Here is a 25,354-nt window from a genome sequence, read left to right as displayed (position 1 = left end):
TCGAGAACCTTCTACCGGCACATCCTTTAACCTCCAAGAGACCCTGCAGGAGGTGACGCGCCTGCCCTTCCTCCTCGCTGCGGGGAATCCAATGCCCTCGGAGCTGGGCCGACACGTTGGGGCCCCTCTGAGCCGAAGCGCTGACGCCCCGCCTGCAGGGGGAGCCCTTTCTCAGCTCCGCGTAATTGTTCCCGTGTGCAAAGGAGGCCTAAGTCTTGTCAGATCTTCAGATTCTCAGCAGAGGCAGAAATCTCTATTTATACTTAAAATCTCCTGATCTTACACCCTGACAACGAATTTTTAGAAATTTTAAAACACAGCATGGGACCCAACACGTCACATCCACAGGTGAGCTCGCTTTGGCCCAACACGTCACATCCACAGGTGAGCTCGCTTTGGCCCAACACGTCACATCCACAGGTGAGCTCGCTTTGGCCCAGGAGACCTCTGCCCTAGATGCTGACTTGTATTTTTACCTTCTGGTACTATTTCCTCCTAGGGCTCCGAGAGGCCACTCGGTGGCTCGGAAACAGGGCTGTGCTTCCTCTGAGTTCTCCGAAGGGGGCCGGCCAGGGGCGGCTTTCAGGCTGTCACTCTGAGCTGGCCGTGGCGGCCGGCCGTGCAGGGAGGAAACAGGAGTCAGGGGAGGGGCGGGGGAGGAGTCTACGGTCTACCCAGTCCTCCTGAGCTCTGGGCAGGAGAGCCGTCTGCACCCCAGCTCCCACGGCAGGGCCTCTCTCCTCTGCTCAGACCGTGAGGTGGCTTTCTCGGGGCCCAGGATGCAGAGGTGGGGACTGTGGGCCGCGGCCGTCCTGACCCTCCTCTCCGCCCAGGCCTTTCCGCAGACGGACATCAATATCAGCCCAGGTGAGCACGGGGCCAGGGTCCGGAGCAGGAGGAGAGGAGGACACTCCACAAATGCTTGAGCTGTAAGTGAGGCCTCGCTGCCTGGGCTGCGGGCCTACCTGACCCAAGGAATGTTAGGGGGCCAAGCTGAGCCCCCTGACAGCCCCTCCAGCTAGTCTCCCTCCAGCTCATGCGCCTTGTGCCAGGGCCAGACGCAAAGAGACCTGGTGATCAATCCCAGCTTTGCATCTTAAAAGCTGTATGACCTGGCACAAGTTTCTTAACCTCTCTGAGCCTGTTTCCTTCAGAAAACGGTGGTCACGATGGCACCCCCTGGGGCTACTGTGCAAGGGAGATGAGATAATCTGGGGAAAGTGGCCGGCACCACAGGAAGATCTGAAGATGGTATTTTTGTTAGGGATTTGGCATCTGGGCTCCGCAGTCCCACCTTGGCTGTGACAGCTGTTCCCAGGGAGCTGGGCATGCAGGAGGACATAGTTGTCCCTCTAGTGACCTCCCTGGTGGCCTGGCCCAGTGACAAGCAGCTCTGCGGATATTCAGTGTCCCCAGGGATTGGGATCCATCAGCCTCGGGCACGTGGCCTCCCAGGGTCCCACTTGGAGGACATGGGGCTTCAAATGAGCTCAATTTCTTCACCCTTGCAATAGGGAGGCTAGGGTGCTGACTCTGGGGTAGGAAGAGTCCTGAGTCCTTCAGTCCCTTCAAGGTGGAAGATCTTACCCGTCACCTCTACCAGGAGGGTTCTTTCCAAACATGGTTTAAAAACTATAATAATAATAATAATACCAATAACAACAGTTGATACTTTTGTAGCCCTCACTATATGCCAGGCACTGTTTTAAGCACTTTTTACATACGGATTTATTTAATCCTCACAGTAGCTCTATGGCAGAGATACTATTTCTATCCCCATTAAAATAAAACTAACACTGTAATAAAACATCTGTAAGATCCCCATAAAGCCATGTTATTGGGTAGTTACAGTTTTGAGGGGAATTTAAATAGTGGGGTGATAAGATTGCAAGATAAAATACCTGATATCCAGGTAAATTTGAATTTCAGATAAATAATAAATCATTTTTTACTGTAAGTGTCTCAAATATTGCATGGGACATACCTTATGCTAAAACTTGTTTCTTGTTTATCTGAAATTCAAATTTAACTGGGAATTCTTTTTTTTTTTTTTAATCTGGTAACCCTAGTGATGGGAGATAAAGGGTGGTCAGTTCATTTGGGCAAGCATCAGGGGCTCTGGTCTGCCATAAACTCTCTGAGTATCTGTATTAGTCAGCTCGGGCTGCCATAACAAAATACCGCAGACTGGGTGGCTTCAACAACAGGAAGAGTTCTGGAGGCTACAAGTCCAAGATCAAGATGCCACTTGATCTGTTACCTGGTGAGAGCCCTCTTCCCGGCTTGCAAGTAGCCACATGGTGGAGAGAGAGAGTGCTCTTGTCTCTCTTCCTCTTCTTATAAGGGCACTAATCCCATCATGGGGGCCCCATGACTCCATCTAACACTAATCACCTCCCAAAGACCCCATGAAAACACCATCACGTTGGGTGTTGGGGCTTCAACATGGGAATCTGGGGGGCACACAAACGTTCAGTCCATAACAGCGTCTTTGCCTGCTTGCCCTCGTGCCTCAATATCCTCATCCGTGCAGTGGGTGAGCAGGAGAGAAGTTGGACAAAATATCCTTGAAAGATATTTGTGTGTTCCAAGATCTTGCCTTTCTGCCCAGCATAAGGGGAAAGTCCTGAGGCTGAGTTTGAGAGTGAGAGCTTGTGACCATGGGACCTTTCTCTGAGCTTCAAGTTTCCTCCTGTGGAAAGTGAGGATGATAATGGTGTCCATCAAACGTTTTGGGGAATCTTCAATGAGATCATGCAAGTGAAGCACTTAGCACATAGAAAGCACTTGAAAAATGGCTTATTACCTTACTACTTCTGCCACTGTGGTTGTTGACGTTATGATAGAATTGACCAGGAGACACGGTTTTCTGCTGTGACAAAATGCCTTCAAAAAGGAACTTCCAGACATCTAGCCCCATGCCTCAGTCCCACTCTACAGATGAGGAGACTGAGATCCCTTCCAGCCCAGCAACTTTGGAGACCTCAGAGTTGGAGTTGGAAGGAAGGGTCCTGGAAATCCACTTGGCCCAATCCTTCCACAATACAGCTGTGGAAACTGAGGCCTACAGAGGCCAAATAATCTGGCCAAGGTCATCATCCACCCAGTCCAGCAGAAAGCCCAGTTCAAGCCTGAGTGGATAAATCTGCTAGAGGAAAGTGATTTCAATGCAGAAGAGAAGGTGTGAGTTAAGTGTGTGTGCGTGTGAGTGTGCGTGTTGATGTGTGACTAGGGAAGCCTTATCTGGGGTCTTGGTGAGCCCTTGCAGACCATGAAGGTGGGCGCACAACCATAGCCCTCCTTACTGAAAGTGGGCCTGGTTCTTCTTCCTCCCCTGCATCCCGAGTCTTTAGGTACAAAACAGAACAGGGTCGTTCCATCCTTCATCCCACTGCTCTGGACCTTTCATGAACATGCAAATATATGCAAATAGTGCAACCCAGCCATACCCTTAGATCTGCTTTGGAAACAAACGTTTAGACACTTCTGAGAGACTAGGAAGGAGTTAGCCAGACTAGATCCTTCTCCTAAAACCCTTCTCTGAACCTGGCTTTGATCACTTTGGTTACGTGGATTAACAAATATTAAGTGCTTAAAAGAGGGCCTGGCACCTGGTAAAAGCTACATAAATATTTGCTGTTATGAGTCTTCAACCATAACCATAAAAAAGTTTCATTTCCCTGGCTCCTGAGCCCAAGAACTTTCCACAGCAAAGGAAATTCTAGCAAAGTGTTTTGATGCTCAGGGCCTGCTTCTGCAGGGCTTCAGGGGTGGGAAGGGAGAATCAGTCAAGTTCTGTAGCCTCTTCCTCTCCCCTCCAAGAAACTGGCATTGTGCACTCAGGACCAGGATTATTCCAGGGCCCAGGCTGTTTCTGTTGTAATATCTCATGTTTACTAGAACACCTACTATAAGCCAGGCACTGGCTTCCCTGTGAAGTAGGCACTATCATCATGCCCATTTTACAGATGAGAAAACTGAGGCACAAAGAGGTGAGTTTCTAACTGGAGTCATCTAACTCCACAGTCTACGCTCTGAGGCTGGAGCACAGAGGCTTGGGCAACTGGGTGTCCCTACTTCCTAGAGTACACCCTTCCCCACCTTCCAGTCTGTATCATAGAGTCAGATCCTAGAGTGCCCCCACCTGGACACTCTAACCCATTCCCTACCCCTCCTCTATGGTCACAGAGCCCTCTGCATATTTCTAGAATGTCCCTTAGTATATGAGGACTCATTGCCATGTATGAATGCTATGCATTCCTCCCTTCAGACTGTGAGTAACTTGAGGGCACAGACCTCAAGCCAAATAAGCACCCAGGAGGCATTGAATTATTACTTAATTATGTTGGTCTTAGTTAGCTCAGGCTGCTATCACAAAATACCATAGACTGGGAGGCTTAAACCACAGGTATTTATTTCTCACAGTTCTAAAGCCTGGGAACTCCGAAATTAAGGTGTTGACCAATTCAGTTCCTGGTGAGAGCTCTTTTCCTGGCTTGCACATGGCCACGGAAAGGAGAGCTCTGGTCTCTCCTCTTCTCCTAATTGCACTAACCCCATCATGGGGGTCCACCCTTATGACATCATATAACCCTAATTTCCTGAAGGCCCCAGCTCCAAATACCATCACACTGGGGGTTAGGGCTTCAACATATGAACTGGAGGGGGACACACAAACATTCAGTCCATAATGCTGTTAAATTGGGTGTTCAATATAGTTGTCTTGCCAAATGAGAAAACCAAGACCAGCAAAAGATGTTTTCTGGAGGCACTGTAGTGCTTAGGAATTTTCAAGTCCATCAGACCTTAATCTCAACCTTAATCTCACTGCCACTTGCTAGCTGTGGGAGCGAGTGACTTAACATCTTTGAGCCTCAGTTTCTGCACCTATAAAATGGGGATGATACAGATACCCCTCCCAGTTTGGTCTTGACAGTTATATTAACCATGCAATGAATGGCCACTGTTATGAGCAATATAAAAAATCACCCAGTGCTGTCTCCTCTGTATCATGTGACCACAAAAGCAGCCTGGAAGGAGGGAAAGCAAAGCTCAGGCATGAGAGGCCTGGGATCAGCAGTTCTGCACCCCAGAGCCAGGATTCACTGGGGGTGAATCCACTGAATTCACTGAGGGTGGGATGTGTGGACCAGGGAGACAGCAGGCAATGAAGGTGACTGAGCCCTCCCAGTGGCCACCTTCCCAGACACTGGGAGACACTTCTAACCCCCTGGGACATCTGGGGCCTAGTGACTGGGGGCGGGGAGGCTGCCAATGTGGCCCCCAGAGCCTCCCCCTCCACTCCCAGCTGGCTCTCAAGGCTGATCTGGGCAGGAGGAGGCAGGGTAGTGTGTTTGTGGGCAGCTGGACTGGGGCCAGGGGAGCGAGCAGCCAGATCGTGTGGGAAGGTGACAATGTATTCTTTTAAAAAAGAGAGATTTAAAAAAACAAGGCCTGAACTCCAGTGGCATGTCCTCTTTCCTTAACAAGCTTTCCTTAACAGAGCTTCCAAAGGCTTTGACTCCCACCCCAGCTGGGAGACCCTGGGGGCCTCTGGTGCTGCTAATTGAAGTAAAATACCATGTAGTTTGGCCTCTTGGTTTCCAGAGCAACAAGCTTCTTTGTGCATCCCTCCCTGGCTTCCACCCCTCCCCTCTGTCACCTCCAGCCTCATCCCTCTCTCAAATTCCCAGCCAGGCTGAACCTTTTGCAATTCTCCAAATGCTCCCTTCTCTCTCATACCTCTGGGCCTTTGCACATGCTGTGCCCTCCACTTGGAACACTCTTCCTCATCCTTCAGGTCTCAGTGGGGGGTTTCACATCACCTCCTCCAGGAAGCCTCCTGGATCTCCAAATCTGGGTTATGTGCCACTTTTAGGTGCTCCTGTGGCAGCACCTTTATTTTCCCCATCCAGAAGGGGACTCACTCTGGTGTCCTGTCATAATCACCAGTGGACACCCTGAAGGCAGGGTTGGGGTGGCCACCAGTTCAACTAGGGAGAGAAAAGGGGCAAACAAATAACCAGTTTCCAAAATAATTTGAGTGCTGCTCCCTCAAGTTTTTGCCTGCATGACACAAATCCATATTAATTGCATATTAATGACATTTTATTTCTGTGCTAATTTTTCTTAATGTCAGCCTCCAGAGAGTATAAGATCCATGAGGTCAGAGGTCACCTCTGTGTAGTGTGCCACAGTATCTCCAGCACATAGCCAAGTACCTGAGACCAAGTAGGTGCTCAAATAAGACTTGTTGAATGAATAAAGGGATGAATGAAGAACCAGACCATCAAGATTGAGACAAAAGGAAATGGGCTTAAATGCAGCAGGAATCTCTAAATTAGGTCTGGAGCCACACAGTCTGGCTTCAACACCCAGCTCTGCCACTTAGGAGCTGTGTGACCTCAGGCAAGTTACTCAACCTTTCTGTGCTTTGGTTTCTTCATCTATAAAGGGGGATGATCATGGTACCTACCTTGTAGGATATATGAAGACTAAATGAATTTTTATGTACAGAGCACCTGACACAACACCTGGCTCAGATGGAAGCTCAGTAGGGTTGGCCCTGGTTATAATGTCACCATCACTACCTGAGTGTCAAGCTATAAAGCTATAGAGATCTCTTTACCAGAGAGACACAAATTAGCAAAGGCTACTCTGGGTTCCAGGTTGATGAAAATCCTTTAAGGGACTTCCCTGGTGGTCCAGCGATTAAGACTCCACGCTCCCAATGCAGGGGGCCCGGGTTCGATCTCTGGTTAGGGAACCTAGATCCTGTGTGCTGCAACTAAGAGCCTGCATGCTGCAACTAAGACCTAGCACAGACAAATAAATAAATAAATATTTTTTTAAAAAAAGAAAGAAAAACGAAAGTCCTAAGTCTAATCCTTGTTTCTAAAATCCCAGAGATAGAGGTAAGGGGTTGCCAGGCAGGGTGGAGTTCATTATCAGCCCAGTGCAAGCCAGTGGCTCCTTTTTGCCTCCCAGGTCCTCCCAATTAAAGGCCTTTGCCTGCCCAGGTGGAAAGGGGAGTAATTGAGCAGTGACCTGTCACAGCCCCATTTTCTGGTATGTTTCACCCCAGGCATCCATAATCACCACTTGCTCAGTGGAGAAAATCAAAGGGACCAGGCGTGGGGAGAAGGGCGGGAAGGTGGGAGCTGAGATCTCCGTTGCTAATGAGCTCCCTGGTGATGTGATACTGCCCCTCACAGCTAAGTAATCTGGAAAACCAGAGTCAGTCAGCTGCCTTCAGTGCCGAGTTAGAAAGGTCCAGGCACGCCATCCTAGAGTCAAGATACACCAGGTTAGGGGCTCCCCTGGTGGCGCAGTGGTTGGGAGTCCGCCTGCCGATGCAGGGGACACGGGTTCGTGCCCCGGTCCGGGAAGATCCCACGTGCCCGTGAGCCGTGGCCGCTGAGCCTGAGCATCTGGAGCCTGTGCTCCGCAACGGGAGAGGCCACAGCAGTGAGAGGCCCGCGTACCAAAAAAAAAAAAAAAAAGATACACCAGGTTGGAGGCATCAGGGCACATGGGTGGTGCCCACACCGTTCTCACCACTGTCCTCCAAAAGGGGCAGTTGACCCAAAGAAGCAGCATTTGATTTCCTAGCATGCATTTAGTCATTCAAAACTAGTTATTGCACACCTTCTATGTGCCAGGCACTGGGGAGAGGGATGATCACAGCTGACCTTGTGCAGGGGGAGGCCAGACTGAACGAGAATTCCCGGGGATGTGTGAAAGGAGGGATGAGGGGCTTTAGGAGCTCTTAGAGAGGCTCCTACCTCATCTTCCCTAAAGAAGCCGCCATGTGGCTCTCGAATTGGCCGAAGACAGGCCAAGGGAAGTATCTGCAAAGATCTGGACACACTTTGAGAAATGGCAAGAGCTGAAGCAAATCTGGAGCATGTTGTGAGCGACAAAGCTGCGGGGGCAGGTGGGAGCCCTGTTCCCGAGGGTGATGGGCCCTCCTGGAGGGCTTCGGTGAGATGAGATCAGGGTGTTGGAAGGATCCCTCTGGATCTGGAAGGTGAGATAAGGCAGGAAGAACAGCCAATTGAGGAGGTCTCTGTGAGAGACGACAGGGGGAGGAAGAATGTGGAAGGGAAAGAGAAAGAGACAGAGACAGAAGTGGGGGAGGGAGAGGGAGGGAGGGAGGAAGACGGGGAGGAAAGAAGAAAGGAAGGAAGGAATTGGAGAGGTGCTGGGAGATGGAATAAACAAGACTTAAAAATTGATTGATGTGTGTAGAGGGAAAGAGAGGAGGTAAAGATGATTTGGGGCAAATATCCAACAATGCTAGACCATTCTTGTCAGGTCCAGCCAATTCTTGTCAGTTTTGTCTAATCAAAACTGTGTGTGGGGGGCTTCCCTGGTGGTGCAGTGGTTGAGAATCCGCCTGCCGATGCAGGGGACACGGGTTCGTGCCCCGGTCTGGGAAGATCCCACATGCCGCAGAGCTGCTGGGCCCGTGAGCCATGGCCGCTGAGCCTGCGCGTCCGGAGCCTGTGCTCCGCAAGGGAGAGGCCACAACAGTGAGGCCCGCATACCACAAAAAAAAAAAAAAAAAAAAAAAAAAAACAACTGTGTGTGTGTATGGGACTTCCCAGGTGGTCCAGTGGTTAAGACTCCACGCTTCCACTGCAGGGCGCACGGGTTTGATCCCTGGTCTGGAACTAAGATCTCACATGCCGTGTGTGTGTGTGTGTGTGTGTGTGTGTGTGTGTGTGTGTGTGTGTGTGTGTGTGTACACATCTCTGTGCATTTTTCTGGGGAAAGAAAGGAACAGTAGCTTTAATCAAAACAGCTATACTATAATATTTGATATCAAATAAATCACAAAGGTAGAGCAAATGTAATGGGGTATCCTAGGTTGGATCTTGGAAACAGAAAAAGAAAAAACTGGTGAAATCTGAATAAAGCCTGTAGTTTACTGAAGAGTATGTACCCATATTAATTTCTTAGTTATGACAAATGTGCTGTGGGAATGTAAGATGTTAACATCAGGGGAAACTGGATGAAGGTTATTCAGGGACTCTGTATAATATTTTTGCAACTTTTCTGTAAATCTAAATTGATTCAAAAATAAAAAGTTTAATTTTTTTTTTAAGTGAAGGAAAAGAAAAAGAGATAGAGGACAACGAGGGTGGAAACTTCCAGATCAGACCTTATGGTAAATTAGAGAACAGAAAACATCTCCACTATAGACATCCAGAAATACAGATAAACTTTACAAACATCCTTTGAAAATTAAGCTGGGCTTCCAAGAAAGTGAGAAGGGCGACCAGGGGCAGGAAACAAAGTTAGAGATGGAAACCAAAGCAGTGGGCACATGAGCAGCAGAGCACTCACTGGGTGCGGTGTCAGCCTCCCTAATACAGAAGCTCGGGCTTCACATCCACACCGGGGAGGGAGTGATGAGACTCGGACCCTTTCACAGAGAGGAGACCCGTGAAGAGTCCCACCTTAGAGGAAAGGATACGCCGAGTGGGGAGGGGGCAATCCTCCCTCTGTCAGAGAGACGATGAAGAAGTTTGTCAGCTTCATGCCAAACTCAGGGAGGAAATGCAAGACTTCCCCTCTGCAGCATCCTTTGGTGAAGTCTGTACCATTAAACACAGTGTTCTAGCAATGCCCCGGGGCTTTTAAGCCATGGGTTTATAATAGTTATATATTTTAACTCCAAAATTAGAAAAATAACACAAACTCTACTTCTAATCAGTTGTGTGCCTTAATTTTTGTTAAAGAAACTACAGACAGGCTGAGAAATGTGGACGTTTGCTGCGATGTTTTGTGTTGCTGCCCTGTGGGGTTATTTTACATTTTGGAGTTCTGCCTTCCATCTAGGGCGAGGATTCTATTGACATTTGGGGTCAGAAAACCCTTTGCTGTGCGGCTGTCCTGGGCATTGTAGGATGTTTAGCAGCATTTCTGGCTTCTACCCATTTGGATGCTAATAGCACCACCGCTTCTATTTTTGACAACCAAGAATGTCTCTCGGCATTGTTTAATGTCCCCTGAGAATCAAAATCACCGCTGGTTGAGAATCAGTGCTCCAGGGTGATCGACTAAGGGGGGCCTGGGATGTGGCACTTTCAGATTTAGAACTGGGACAGTCCTGGGCAAACTGGGGTGGTTACATCCCCTACTTCCATCTCTAATATGAATAGTTAGGGTGCAAAATAATTATAGGATGGGTGAGAGTGGAGAAAGTGGTTTAGCACCAGCAAGTATCATACTCTTGGGCTAACTATTCCAGCCAACACCTGGACAGACGTGGCCACATTCTCATCAATGTGTGTCCTTGGTTACAAGTGATGGGTGGAAAGCATATGGAAATGATTTGCTGCTTCTCATCCATGCAAAGGGGGAACTGCTCCAAAAGCAGACCCCTGGGAATGATTCAGCCGAATCTCTCTGTGTGGGAGAAATGGGCAAAAGTCCCCAAGGGGAGCTCAGCAACGCCCAGCATCACAAGGGGTCCTTCAGCCCTCTTAGCATCGAGGCAATGTCCTCCTAGACCAATGCTCTCAACTGAGAAAGGAGGAGAACGAAGTCCGGGGAGGGGCAGGGAAGAGACGAGGTCCTGAGCCCCCAACTCCATAAGCAAGAGTTCTCTCCCTTTGCCATGTAAGGGAGGGTTAAGAGAGCAAATTCTGAATCAGCTGGCTCCAGTTTACATACTGGCACACACTGAAAGACAGTTGGCCGGGACTGGTGGGGAGAGGTGGGACAAGGCAGGACTGACCAGCGCAGCTGCCTGGGGTGGGGGAAGGGCTGGTCCTGATCAAACAGGAAAGCCCAATGGCTCTCATCAGGGACAGGTAGCCCAGATGGAAGCTGCCTGCTTAGCATAGCTCTATTTTTTTTAAAGCTGTATTTACTTATTTAAAGTAAATTCATCTAGTTATTTATTCAGCTGTGTCAGGTCTTAGTTGCAGTATGCGGGGTCTTCATTGCGGCATGCGGCATCTTTCATTGTGGCACGCGGGCTTAGTTGCCCTGTGGCATGTGGGATCTTAGTTCCCCGAGCAGGGATCGAACCCTCATCCCCTGCATTGGAAGGTGGATTCTCAACCACCGGACCACCAGGGAAGTCCCAGCATAGCTCTATTGACTAAAGCAACTGTCCCTTTCCTTCCCCAGAAAAATTCATATAGATGCGTATGTGTGCACATACATGCATACAGACTTTTGATTTTGCATTTAATTTCAAGGGATTCACTGGACCCCTGAAGCCCATTAACCTCAGTGATGAAACCCTGAGCTAATCATTAAGAATCATACTATTATGGAGCATCCATACATGCCAAGCACTCAGCGACTTTATTTGACCCCATTAGTTGGCCTAGCAACCAGATGAAGTAGGGGCTAACACATGATTAACCATCCTCAGCCCTATTGGTTTCCCATGATGAAGTGTCATGTGGATTTTAAAATCAAAGACTTTGGTATCAGGAGGCCTGGGTTCAAATCCCGACTCAGCCTACTACCAGCAGGATGATCTTGGGCGAGTCACTTAACCTAAGTCTCAGTTTCCCTCTGCGTGCTTGACACATCATAAATGCTCAGTAAAGGTGGTCCACTACTTCCTTATTCATGATCCCAGACAGCTATTACAGTGGCTTTGAAGGCAAGATTTCACACCTGGGCATCACAAAAGGGACCCCAAAGATCTTCCAGTCGGACAGCTGAGAAGGGAAGGAACGTGCCAGCATCACGTGGCATGTCAGGCGCAGAGCTGGAGCTGGGACCCGGGCTTCTGGACCCCAGTCTAACAATTTCACCGCTGCCCGGTGCCTGCTCTCAGAGATGTGCCACCCAACTGAGTTCCAGGCAGGTTCTCGGCATGCCTTTCTCCCCCAGTCAGTCATCTTCAATCGTGGTTTCCAAAAGAAGTATATGCTAAGAGGCCTCCAGAGGGGCTGAGACTTCAGAGAACTTTAGTGTCTCAAACATGGGGTTTTTGTTTGTCCCTATTCAGAATTAAGAACACATCCTGAACCCCAGTAGTTCCACGGGCTAAAGATAGAAATAGTCTTGACTACAGTAGGGAAATATACACCTTGGCCAGAGAGCCCAGAAGTGCAGATTGAAATAAGATACCATTTTTTTGCTTATAAAATTTGCAAAGATTGCCATTAAAGTGGTAACACTCAGTGCAGGCAAGGGCGCTGTGAGATGGACACTCTCAGACATCACCGTGGGAGTATAAATTGCTTTCAGGAGGCAATTTAGCAAATTGTATCAAAGCCTTAAAAATCTATCCCCAGAAAATCATCAGAAATGCTGCAAAAGCTTTATGCGCAAGACTTTTCATCTCAGGATTATTTCTAATTGTTTTTTAGCAGAGAAAACAATCTAATTATCCCCAAATTGGGGAATGATTAAATAAACTCTAGGGGGGGCCACTAGGGAATATTAAAGAGCTATTTGAAACAATGTTTACAAAAATTTATAATGACATGAGGGGAAATGCTTATACTCTTAATTTTTAGAAATCAGAATACTGACAGGGGTGTATGGTCAATATAATCACAATTGCATTTAAAAAAAAAATCTTTGCATTCAACATGACAAGAAGAAAAACACTCTAATGTAGGAACGTTTTCCAAGGATTCTATAATGAGCACATATTACTTTTATTATTTTGTAAACTTTAGGGATGCGTTAATCATAAGGCGACACTTTTTACTTTCATTCTTAAAAAGATGTCATAAACTGTAGCATCAGCGTTTGCGTGGCCAATCTTCTTCCCAATCCGTATTCTCTCTGCCCCCAGCCATGCCAGAGCTGCCCCAGGCTTCCCTGTGCCCCCTGTTCTGGATGGAGTTCAAAGGCCACTGCTATAGATTTTTCCCTCTCAATAAGACCTGGGCTGAGGCTGACTTCTACTGCTCTGAGTTCTCCATCGGCAGGAAGTCCGCCAAACTGGCCTCCATCCACAGGTGAGTGGACTCCTCTGTCCTCTGTAGCCCAACCAAACACCCACTTTGGAAAGGGATGTGGAGAATGGTGTGTCCCACTGGCATTTCTCTTTGGTGATTGCACCTTTAATTCAGTCCAAGTTCTCATTGAAACTGGCCTTGGCAGTAGAGGACAAAGCATTTAGCAAGGGTAGCAAACAGCAGGCTGGAAGGTCCATTTTTATAAGTGCTGATCTCGGGCTCTTCCCTGTTCTGTATCACAGGGGGTTTGACCCTATGATATAACTCACATAATATGTATGTAAAGAACATAACATAAGACATAATAACTGACATTTATTTGCTAAGAGTTTATAAGGCATCAAGTTCCCGCAAACCATATTAGGTAAGTATCCTCATTTCACAGATAAGGAACCTGAGGCTCCAAGAAGGTAACTTGCTATAAAGTGGTGGAGCTGGGATTTGAACCTGAGCAGTTGGGTTCCGTAGCCCACCCACCAAGGCCTCCTTCAGTGTTCCTCCATGCCTCCTAAGCCCCAGCCATGCTCACCATCTCAAAGTTCTCCAAAGTGGTCCAGCCCATTTACGCCTGCATACTTTGCACATTCTGTTCCCTCTACTGGGAATTCCCATCCCTATCTTCTCCTCCAAGGAGACACTTCCTTAACCTTCCAGACTCAGTTCTGCCATCTTTCCACCGAAGTCACCCCTGACTCGATGGCATCTGACTGCACTCACCACCCACCTCTCCAGGAGCACTTTCTTCATCACTTTAATGACTTCTTTTCACATCTTTCTTCCTTGTTGATTTGTGGGTTCTTTGAAGCCAGGTGTGATGTGTTCCATTGCCACTAGACTACAAATTTACAATCTTACCTCATTTTTTAAGAATCTCAGAGACTTGAAGTTAGAATGATGGTTGGTCCTTTATGCTTTAGAGTCACTGAGTTTTGTTAAGAGTGGGGAAGGGGTACTCAATCTTAGCTTCCAAAGAAGTCTTGAATCCTTGCATCAACTCATCCAGCAGATTTATTGAGCACCCACTGCATCCCTGGTGGTGCTGAAGAATAGAGTGAGGTAGTCAGGGTCTGACCAGGAAAACAGGAGCCACTACAAACATTTAACACGGAGAGAGTTTCATACATACACAAGTGATGGACGCTGAGAACTTAAAGAAGCAGTAGTGTATCTAGAGAATCACACCAGCAGGAAGCCAACTCCACCCCTAACTGGAGGGCAGGCCAGTCCTATGGGAGCTAGAGCCACAGAAGGCAGGCAGCCCCTGCCAGCACCTCCCCAGGCAGAGAGGGAAAGAAATACCCTGGCTTCTCTCTCCCTCCCATCCTTCCCATCAGTGCCTCCCATTACATGGAGGGCAGTTGACATGGAAGCCTGGGAAAGGCGATCTTCGGGGGTCAAATCCCCTGTGATACAGAGCATAGCACGTGACTGGCACTTATAAAGATGGATAAAATAAGTTCTCAAAAATAACCAACCTATAGAGGAAAATGAAATATATGTAATTAACAGTAAATGTAAAAGTGATTCCAAATGAAGATTTCCCTTTGGCCATTTCACAGGAAGGACGGCTCAGCCTACCTCACGGTGCATGCAATCTAACCCTTGGTTTAATAGGCATTAGAAAGGATTCCAGGCAAATTCAGGGGTTTTCCAACAGCCCCTGACCCAGATCCTGTTCCTTTCTGCCTGAATTTACCTCCTTCCTCTCTTCTCAAGTCCTGACATCTGTGTTTTTCTCCCTTATACTAACGTTTCCCAAATGTTATACCAGCATTTCCTCTCTTATACAGGTAGTTTACCACTTTGGTATATAATACGTTCCCCAAAACATGTAGAAAAGTTGAATTTGCACAACGCATTCATCTGTTATAAGTTCAGTTCCCATAAAGCTAGACAATATTATAAAATCTCTAATTACATCTTGTCTTTGAGACACAATCCAATTTTCTAATTCTGGCATTTTTTCATTCTTTGTAATTTTGTTCTTTTCCTTCTTTGCCTTCATAATTAAGCACACTATCAACTTATGTTCGTGGAGCATCTGATTAAAGTTTAAGATTTTCATACTTTCAGCTTAATTTCCATCTTTGCTTCGACTGACAGTTGAATTGAATTAAGTTCATTTGATCTCTGCTCCTTAGTACTTGCAGTAGCACCTTGGGCCTTTCTGTCTCCCAGTTATTTATTTATTTATTTTTGCGGTACGCGGGGCTCTCACTGTTGCGGCCTCTCCCGTTGCGGAGCACAGGCTCCGGACGCGCAGGCTCAGTGGCCATGGCTCACGGGCCCAGCCGCTCCGCGGCACGTGGGATCCTCCCGGACCGGGGCACGAACCCGTGTCCCCTGCATCAGCAGGCGGACTCTCAACCACTGCGCCACCAGGGAAGCCCCCTCCCAGTTATTTTGACCAGATATGGGGAAAATGCAATAAAATATTGAAATAGTTTCCTGAGCAGGTGCCGCCCAACAAAGATGACACTAGTGTTAAAATGGCTGGGCAGCCACTCCCCCAGATGACCGCTCACCATGCATGTTCAGCGGCTGATGTAGGACACTCTGAATTGTGCATGAGAGGGGCACTTGGGGATGCCAGTGCCTAGCTGGGTAGGACCAATGGCAAAGACCCATTGCACTGGAGAGCACTTTGTCCCCAGAAATCTGCCACTCTGATATTAGACAGAACACACTGTCTTGGAACATCGGCATTGAATAGAGCCTGGTGATGGTGTGAGATAAGATGTCAAATAGAAAAAAAGGCGTCATGTGGGTCCGTGTTGCTCTCTCTCTCTTTGGGGAGACCAGCCCATCAGAAATAGAAAACTAAACCAACCAGCCTGCCCTGGGGAGCATGGAAACTTTGTGCTACAGGTGGGCAAGAATTGGATAGAGGGTGCTCATGGAAGGTTTCCTGGAAGAACTAGTCCTGGATCAGGATCTTGAAGGCTTGGGAAGCCTAGGGAATGGGGGCAGCAGATGTTCTAAAGGAAGAAACCTGTGCAATGTTACGTGCATTGATTGAGGGCATTAGAGTCAGTCAGCCCTAGGCTCATCCCCACTCCACCACTTCCTACCTGGGCGACCTCGCCCAAGTCCCATAAACTCCCTGAGCCAGAGTCCTCAGCTGGGAAATAGAAGCAGTCACACGGACTTTAACGTTGAGGGGCTTTAGAGGAGATAAAAATGGACCTGAAGTTCTTACACAAGTGCTTGGGTAACTCAGTGCTCCATGGTGGGAGCTGTTATTATTTTTATTAATTATAATTATGGGTGTCTCAAGAGGTCAGTGCTTACTTAGCGTGCGCACGTCAGATCATCTTTCTGAGGGCAAGTGAGCCTTGACTCACCTGCCCTCTTTCCTTTCCATTGCCTCTGATAATATCTGTCTTAGTCCATTCAGGCTGCTATAACAAAAATATCACAGACTGGGTGGCTGATAGACAATAGAAATCTATTTCTCCAGTTCTCGTGGCTGGAGTCCAAGATCAGGGCTCCATCATGGTCAGGTTCTGGTGAGGGCTCACTCCCTGGTTTGCAGATGGTCACCCTCATGCTGTGTCCTCACATGGCAGAAGGGGCAAGGGATCTCTCTGGGGCCTCTTTTATAAGGGTACTAGTCCCATTCACAGAGCTCCACCTTCATGAACTAATCACCCCCAAGGGCCCCACCTCCTAACACCATCACATTAGGGGTTAGGATTTCAACATATGACTTGTAAGGCAGGGGACTAACATTCCATTCCTAACAATATTTGTTTAGCAATCCCCAGCATGTGACTGCCTAGAGCACTGTGTTGCGAAGGATTCTGAGAGCCAGAATTCTGAGTGCTTCTGGGATGGATTAAGAATGTCTTCCACAAACACAAAATTAAGGAGTGTAGATATGTGTGCTTTGACTTGCCACCAATGCCTCAAGCAAAAGGAAATCTATTGGTGGGTGTTCTAGACAAGGTGGCAGCCTGTAGAGAGAGGTCATTTAGAACAGCAGTCTCCAACCTTTTTGGCGCCAGGGACCAGTTTTGTGGTAGACAATTTTTCCACGGACCGGGGGGGGGGGGGTTGTGGGGGTGATGGTTCTGGCGGTAATGCGGGCGATGGGGAGAGGCAGATGAAGCTTTGCCCGCCGCTCACCTCCTGCTGTGCGGCCCGGTTCCTAAGAGGCAGCGGACTGCTACTGGTCCACAGCCCGGGGGTTGGAGACCGACCCCTGATTTAGAAGACGCCAATGGGAGCAGATATACACCGTTGTAACGTAAAGGGTACCTCAACATAGTTCTGTTTTGAAGTGAGTTATTGGTTAGGTGTTTGTTAGGTCTGGGGCTGATTATTATTACTTTGTAATGACTTCTTCAACACACCAATGTTCACCTTTTAGTGTCATGTGGAAGCCAAAAATGTGGAATCCCTTGTCCAGTGGGATCTGTCCCTCTGGGTCTGTGAACTGCTTGAGTGAACTGTGCCTGTTATTTGTTGGTTTTCTGTCACACCCCTTGCCCGCCCTTATCTCTGCAAATGACATTTCCCAGGTTCATGGATATTGGGGCACTAGGTGAGCGGTTACCTTGGCCCCCCCTCCAGGGCCTCCAATGCAGCAGCTCCAAGTATCATGTCCACACACAGCTACAACCCCAGGAAGGAAGGCATTGGTGGAAACTGGGGCCTTTTCCACACACCACTCTCCATTTATAGGGGAGGAGAATGTTTCCAAGACGTCCTCTACCAATTCCCCCATACATCTAATTGGCTGAACTTGGTCAGATGGCCAATGTTAGCTGCAGAGGAGGCTGAGAAAGTGAAATCTGCCCTTCCTAAATTTGGTTGGAGGCAACGGGCAAGAGGTTTAGGAATGACTGTGAGGTAGGTAACCTGTAGCATCTGCCGCTGTGCCTGTCTGATGTGAGGATGAAATGAGTTCATGTATATAAAACATTCGGCATAGTACCTGGCATGAAATCAGTGCTCAAGAAATATTTTAACGACCTGAAGAAAAAAAATCTCTGTGTTCCTATCTATCTATCTGTCTATCTATCCATTCATCCATCCCTATTTCTCTGTTGTTTATGCCAGCAGACTGCCTCCAGGGTCCTCCATCAATTTCTTTTGTTGGGTGAATTACTTTATAAGCTCTTTGAAATAGGAGGTGAGAATCCCCCAAGAAGACACCAATGCCTTCTGCTATGGTTTGAATGTTCGTGTGTCCCCAAGACTCACATGTTGAAATCCTATTGCCCAATGTGATGGTATTAGGAGATGGGGCCTTGGGGAAATGCTTAAGTTCTGAGGGTGAAGCCCTGATGAATAAGGTTAGTGCCCTTATAGAAGAGGCCCCACAGAGCTCCCCTGCCTCCTTCTGCCATATGGAGGCACAGCAAGAAGTCTGCACCCAGAAGGGGCCCTCACCTGACCATGCTGGCACCCTGATCTTTCATTTCCCAGCCTCCAAAACTGTGAGAAATAAATTCCTGTAGTTCATAAGCCACCCAGTATGTGGTATTTTGTTGTAGCAGCCTGAATGGCCTAAGATACCTTCTGAAGAGGGTGGACTGATAGTTGCAGGATTTGGTTTTGCTGAGTCGGCTATGCAGGTTCAGGCCTCGAGCTGAATTTTCCAGCAAAACAAAAGATTTTGAAGATGTTCTGTGAGAAAGGATTAGGAGAGAGGAGGCTATGTAAGGACTGGTGCCATAAGGAGGGCTTTTGAGAAAGAGCAAAAACATCCAGTGGAGGGGCTTCCCTGGTGGCACAGTGGTTGAGAGTCCGCCTGCCGATGCAGGGGACACGGGTTCGTGCCCCGGTCCGGGAAGATCCCACATGCCGCGGAGCGGCTGGGCCCGTGAGCCATGGCCGCTGAGCCTGCGCATCCGGAGCCTGTGCTCCGCAACGGGAGAGGCCACAACAGTGAGAGGCCTGCATACCACAAGAAAAAAAACAAAAAACAAAAAAACATCCAGTGGAGATTTTCATTATTTGATGTGTACAATGCAAAGTCAGCTCCTTTCTTTGTCTGTTCAATACAATCCACCTTGTTTGCTAGTGTTTTTACATTTCTAGGATGAGTAACAGTGTGTGCTGAGTCCTGCTTTGGACCAAATCCAGAGATGTCCCTGAGAGGACAGCCCATATGGGTGCCTTAGTTAAAAAAGGAAAAAGAGAAAGCAGGACTGCATCGCATCCTCTATTTACTTTGGTCTGGGAGGGCTAACAAAGACTTCTGTGCATTTTCAACTCAATCCTATGGCAAGAGGCAATGAGTGACGGGCTACCCGGTTTCTTACCTTCGCAGCTGGGAGGAGAATGTCTTCGTGTATGACCTCGTGAACAGCTGTGTTCCTGGGATCCCAGCTGACATCTGGACAGGGCTTCACGATCACAGGCAGGTGAGGAAGTGCTGACCATCAAGCCCTTTTGGAAGTTCCAGCCAAGATCCCATTTTGATTTAACCAGCCTTTCACATGGAACCTGTGTGCCAGGTCATTGCTATGTGCCCAGCACACAGAGAGATCAGACACGATGGTGCCCCAGGTAGAATATGATAATCATTGTGAAAGAGGGTATTATGGGAACATATTGGATGGCCAGGCATGGCCTCTGTTTAGGTTTGGGTTCTCCGAAAAGCAGACACAAAAACGTGATTGGATGGGTAAGAGGCTTTTGAGGGAAAACATTTGCAAAGGAACAAAGACGGGAGGGTTGAAGAGGCAGGGAAGACCCTTCAGGCCGTGATGTGGGTCTGAGCCCTGTGAAAGAAGAGGGGGAGGGAACGGCTGAGTGGGGAGAGCCTTAGATCACAGCTCACCCTGGAAAGTCTTAGCTAAGCCAGTGGGGTGTCCCCAGGCAAAGGATGCCCATTCCAGGAGTCCCACATGGGCAGGAGCAAGCCAGCACTTATACCTCTGACATGCTAAGTCACCAGCTGGGAACAGCATGGAGGAAGCACAGTCTCACTGTGGATACAGTGCTGGGTCCAAGGGGCTTTCAGTCAGCCATGCTTCCTCAGCTGGTCCTCCTGAAGGAGCTCTGAGCAGTGCACGTCCACAGCTGCCACAGCCTCCCTGGGTAAGAGATATTTAAGCTAACATCTAGTGGATAAATAGGAATCAGCCAGAGGAAGAGCATTCCAGGTAGCAGGCACAGCATGGGCAAAGGTCCTGAGGTGGGAGAGATCACGGCACACTCAAGGACATTAAAGACTAGTGTTTCTGGGATGCAGAGTGGCGCAGGGGTGCGTGGAATAATGGTGGAGAACAAGGCCAAAGAGGCCGGCTTGGGCCAGACCTCATATCTGGCAATATCACGGCACCCTCCACCTGGAGATTTGGTCTCCACAGTTTCCATGGACAGGTTGTATCCTGAGCATCTCTCCTGAATGTATGCCTCCAGCCCTGCCTCAGATAAGGTTCCAGTTCCAGCTCCTGTTCTTCCAGATGGTAGTGGATGGTAGGTGACTGGAACTTTTTTTTTTTTGCATCTCTGAGCTTCAGTTTCCTCAGCTGTAAAATGGGATGACAATAATAGTGCCTGGTTGTAAAAAGTAAATGGGCCAAGGTACGTAAAGGACTTAGCCTGTGCTTGGCACACTGTGAGAGCTCATTAAAGGTGGTTGAAGTTGCTATCAAAGTAGCAGAAGTGGAACTTCCCTGGTGGTCCAGTGGCTAAGACTCTATGCTCTCAGTGCAGGGGGCCTGGGTTCCGATCCCTGGTCAGGGAACTAGATCCCGCATGTATGCTGCAACTAAAAGCCTGCATGCCGCAGCTAAAAGATTCTGCATGCCACAACTAAAGATCCTGCATGCCGCAACGAAGATCCCGTGTGCCACAACTAAGACCTGGTGCAGCCAAATAAACAAATATTTTTTAAAAAAGTAGCAGAAGTATCAATAGTGGCCAGACTCAGTATAGATATTTTAAAAACTCAATAGAATTCATCTGGCAAAAACTTGTATAGAAGTTGTAACATTAAAAAACCAAAATGTCCCATTATAATAGTAACTTTAAAATTGGCTTATGAATATACTTAGAGTTAAGGAACTTGTATAAAAAGACCTAAGAATAATAATAACAAATGATACAGTAAAATGACTTGTTTTTATATTTTTCTTTTCAAGCCTAGGCACCACATGCCAGGCACTAGCTGAGCCTCTTAATGCTTTTAATTCATTCAATTCTCTCAATAATTCTCTGAGGGAAATATTAGCTCTATTTTACAGTTGTGGAAACTGAGGCTCAGAGAAGTTAAGTAACTTGTCCAGATTGCAGAGCTAGGAAGTGGGTGGAGCTGGAATCCCAGACTCTAGTCTCTCTCCCAGAAGGAGCATGCAGTTTCCATTATATGACATGGCCTCCAAAATCATCAGTGCTTTGGGAGACACTTCTCTAAAAACTTGAATAAATGGAGAAATGACTTTTGTTCCAGGACATTGCAAAGAATTAGTTCTTTCCATAGTTAATTTGCACACTTATTGCAACACCAGTCAATCCCCAGCAGGACTTTTCTTGTAATTGGACAGACTAGTTCCACAGCAGGCAAGAAAAATATACACTCTTTGGACAGAAAGAAAAGAGATGAAGGGTGACTCCCACCCACTGGTAAAAAATATTTTCTTTTTCATATGGTAGTTAGGGTCTTGAGTACTGGAGTCAGATAGACCCAGGTTTGAATCCTAGCACTAATGCCTTATTAACTGTGTGAATTTGGGTAGACTAATCCGAGTCTCAGTTTTCTCATCTGTAAAAGGGAGATGACAACGCCTGCTTTGCAGGGTGGTGAGGATAAAATGAGTAAAGCACACCTGGCATGGTACATAATAAGCCCTCAACAAACGGCGGCTAGTAATGTTACCAGCCGGAGCCAGAACCAAACTCAAGTTTGGCTGCTCGTTGCTCAAAAGACAATGTTCGAGAGACAGGGTTGGTAGAACAAGAAAGATGCTTTATTCCAGAAGCCGGCAACCTGGGAAGATGATGGACTAGCATCCCCCAAATCATCTCCCAGTTGCTGGTTAGGAGACAAAAGTTTTAAAGGGGAGTTTCAGGGCTGCACAGGCACGGGGGCTATGAGCAGAACAGCACAGCCAGCTCCGACAATCACCTTGAAACTGGTCATGCGGTGGTCGGATCAGCATCCTCTTGATTGTTTTAAGCATAATCTTCAACTCCAGGGTCAGTTTATCCTCACTGCCTTGAGGCCAGTTCTTGGCACTGAGCTAGCCATAGATTCAGTACTGCTCAAGATGGAGCAGCTTATGTCATGGCTACAGTCTGGTCATCATGCAGTTAGCTTTTTCCCTCTGGTGGCAGTCATAATATCTGCACAACAACTCAGGAATGTGCATAGGACACTGTGATCTATATCCTTCAGGAAGGAACTAAAGATTCTGTGACTCTATTGTCCTATTCATTAACTGTTTGAGCCTGCTTTTTTGTGACTCAGGGAAGGTCTGGGAGACTATAGCTTTTCTGCAAACAAGAGGCAGGGGACATGGAGGGGCTTTTGTACCTGGGAGGGCCCTGTAGGGTCCTGCTCAGTTTCAGGAATGGTGGTTAATAATAGTATATCAGATAAAAGTGAGGGCTTCTGCACTGTTAGATATGGAGGTATTAGAATGTTAGCCCAAGCTGGAGCTGGCTCAAATGCCTGATCTTTCTCTCCTTGGCTTGCTTCCTTTCCTCTGGGTGCAACCCCTCAGGAAGGGCAGTTTGAATGGACAGACGGCTCATCCTATGACTATAGCTACTGGGATGGGAGCCAGCCGGACGATGGCATCCATGCGGACCCAGAAGAGGAGGATTGCGTGCAAATATGGTACCGACCCACCAGCGGTGGGTGCCCTTGAGACCAGGGCTCTTGCAGGGGTGCTGGGGAGGTGCCAGGGATAACCAGGAAACTGAGAATTATTCAACATCTTGGAGAGTGACCAGAGGTCCCTGGGGGGTGGGGAGGTGTTAGGGGTGTGGCAGTTCCCTGTGGTGGATGCATTTTTTTTTTTTTTTTTTTGGTTTTTTGGTACGCGGGCCTCTCACTGTTGTGGCCTCTCCCGTTGCGGAGCACAGGCTCTGGACGCGCAGGCCCAGCGGCCACGGCTCACGGGCCTAGCCGCTCTACGGCATGTGGGATCTTCCCGACCGGGGCACGAACCTGTGTGTCCTGAATCGGCAGGCGGACTCTCAACCACTGCGCCACCAGGGAAGCCCTGTGGTGGATGCATTTTAAACAATGTTTAATGGTGCCTTGTTGACATGCAAACTGTGATTTGGAGGAAAAGACATTAGAGATAGAAGCATGAAAAAAAGAAAGAAACTTGTATAGAGACCAAAGGATGGTGCTTTTATGTCATCTCACCAATGCACCAGAGGTGGCTCGTGCTCCTGGACATTAGAATGAAGGGATGCCTGGAGGAGCGCCCAGGTGTAGTAGTGAAAAGAGTATCCAGATGGGTACAAGTACTGGCCCTGTTGCTTTCTAGTTCTGTGTCCTTGCAGGCAATTACTTATTCTCTCTGAGATTCCCTTTTCTCTTCTGTAAAATGGATTTAATAATCGTTGCTACCCACAGGGCTGTTCTGAGCATTGAAGGAGATATAGTTGATACAACACAGTGGTAAGAGCATGGACTCTGGAGTTGAATGTCCTTGTCTGAACCCCAGCTCAACCACTTATGAACTGTGTAGCCCCAAGTAAGTGCCTTAACCTCTTGGTGCCTCAGATTCTTCATCTGCAAAATGGGGCTAATGACACAACTCACAGGGTTGATATGAAGGAAAAAGAAGATAAGAGACATAAAGTGACTGCAATGGTTTGCATGTGGTATCAGCAATCACCGCCATCATCGTGAACAACAACGTCACTGCTCACACCAATCTTAAGAAGTAAAAACTATTAATATTTCCATTTTGCAGATGAAGAAATCAAGACTCAGAGAAGTTAAGTGATTTATTCAAGTTTGTCCAGCAAGCAGATATGGAGCTGGGTTTCAAACCTATATCTACTCCAGATTCAAGTGCTGAACTGCTGCCATTCCTACTTTGCTCCTTTTTCTTTTTCTGATTAGGGGAGGGGGGCATGGAACAGCGACCTGCTATCCTGGGAGCCAGAGCTGGGCCAGGCCTCTAGGTGAGGCTTTTCCTGCTCCTCCACAGTGGCAACTCAACAATAGCCTTATGAGAGAGTAAGGCTGGACAGCAGCCTCGTTAAGCATCTGCGAGAAAGGAATGCCAGTGTAGACACCAGGCCTACGGGAGAGGACTTTTACTCTGGTGGGATGGCAGGGTGACTTTTACTGTGGTGGATGGACCTTCACGCACAGTCTCTGCTTTTTCCCATCACAGCTCTGAGGTCATGGAATGATAACACCTGCAGCCGAAAGTTCCCCTTTGTCTGCAAGATCGCAGCTCTGACCATTCACTGATCCAGTCTCGCCCTCTCGGAGCAATCCCAGCTCCAGCATCGACTTGTAGATGCACCTAATGTAAAGTCGACACTCAATAAATGTAAAACACACAGAGGAGACAAATCCCCCAGACAGAGATTTTATACAAGCAAATCTTAAGATACAGAGTGATCACTTGGTGACAAGTGACAGGAAAACCAACTCAGCTGGCTTGATAAATAAAGGATGGTGGATTTATTGGTCCAAGTAATAAAAGTCCAGGGGTTGTTCTAGATTCACAGTTGAATCTCACTGGCCTGGCTCAGGGCACATGCCCATTCTTGAAACAATCTTTTTGGCATATGCTGGTCGGCTAGACCCTGCTTAGATGCACATGGCTGGGCAGGAGGGGTGGGGTCAACATCACCTGAACCACATGGGCCCAAGGAAGAAGGTGGCTCCCCAAGGAAAAGGAAAATATCACCAAACTCATACATTGCTGGTGGGAATGTAAAATGGTAAAGCCATTCTGGAAAACGGTTTGGCACTTGCTCAAAAAGTTAAACACAGAAATACCATATGGTCCCAGCAATTTCAATTCTGGGTATATACCCAAGGGAACTGAAAACAGGTATTCAAATATGAGTGGTCATAGTAGCATTACTCATAATGGCCCCCAAAGTGGAAACATCTTTGGGGGCACCACCCAGATGAGCCCATCCCATTGTCAGGATCCCAACCAGGGCCTTGACGGTAGCATAACACGCTGCCCTGGTTGAGAGCTCAACTCCCTTTGAAGTTCGGACACTCTTAAGTCCCAGGCTTGATCTGCCTACTGCCACAAGAGATGAGAACTTCTTTGTCTGCAACCAAAGAGGCTCTTTGGCTTTTACTCTTGGAGCAAGACCTGTTACTTGTCCTCGGCTGTTTATCTTATTATTATTATTATTACATATATGTATTTTGGGGAGGGCTGCATCAGGTCTTTGTTGCTGCGTGTGGGCTTTCTCTAGTTGCAGTGAGCGGGGGCTACTCTTCGTTGCAG

At 47.8% G+C, this 25,354-nt stretch overlaps 1 protein-coding gene across 1 annotated transcript; it reads left to right on the top strand.

The window, feature by feature from the left end:
• Window positions 1-730: 730 nt before the first annotated feature.
• CLEC19A (C-type lectin domain containing 19A) lies at window positions 731-24,549 on the top strand. Its single transcript, XM_059038053.2, has 5 exons — window positions 731-867; window positions 12,782-12,947; window positions 19,228-19,321; window positions 22,631-22,763; window positions 24,269-24,549. Exons 1-5 carry the CDS (start codon window positions 780-782, stop codon window positions 24,346-24,348), a joined length of 561 nt encoding a protein of 186 aa, XP_058894036.1. The 5' UTR covers window positions 731-779; the 3' UTR covers window positions 24,349-24,549.
• Window positions 24,550-25,354: the final 805 nt, after the last annotated feature.

Source organism: Kogia breviceps, chromosome 14 (genome assembly GCF_026419965.1).
Source record: "Kogia breviceps isolate mKogBre1 chromosome 14, mKogBre1 haplotype 1, whole genome shotgun sequence".
NCBI classification, from domain to species: Eukaryota; Metazoa; Chordata; class Mammalia; order Artiodactyla; family Physeteridae; genus Kogia; species Kogia breviceps.
Note: the sequence above shows the minus strand (reverse complement) of the source record. Positions and strands in the feature narration are given on the sequence as shown.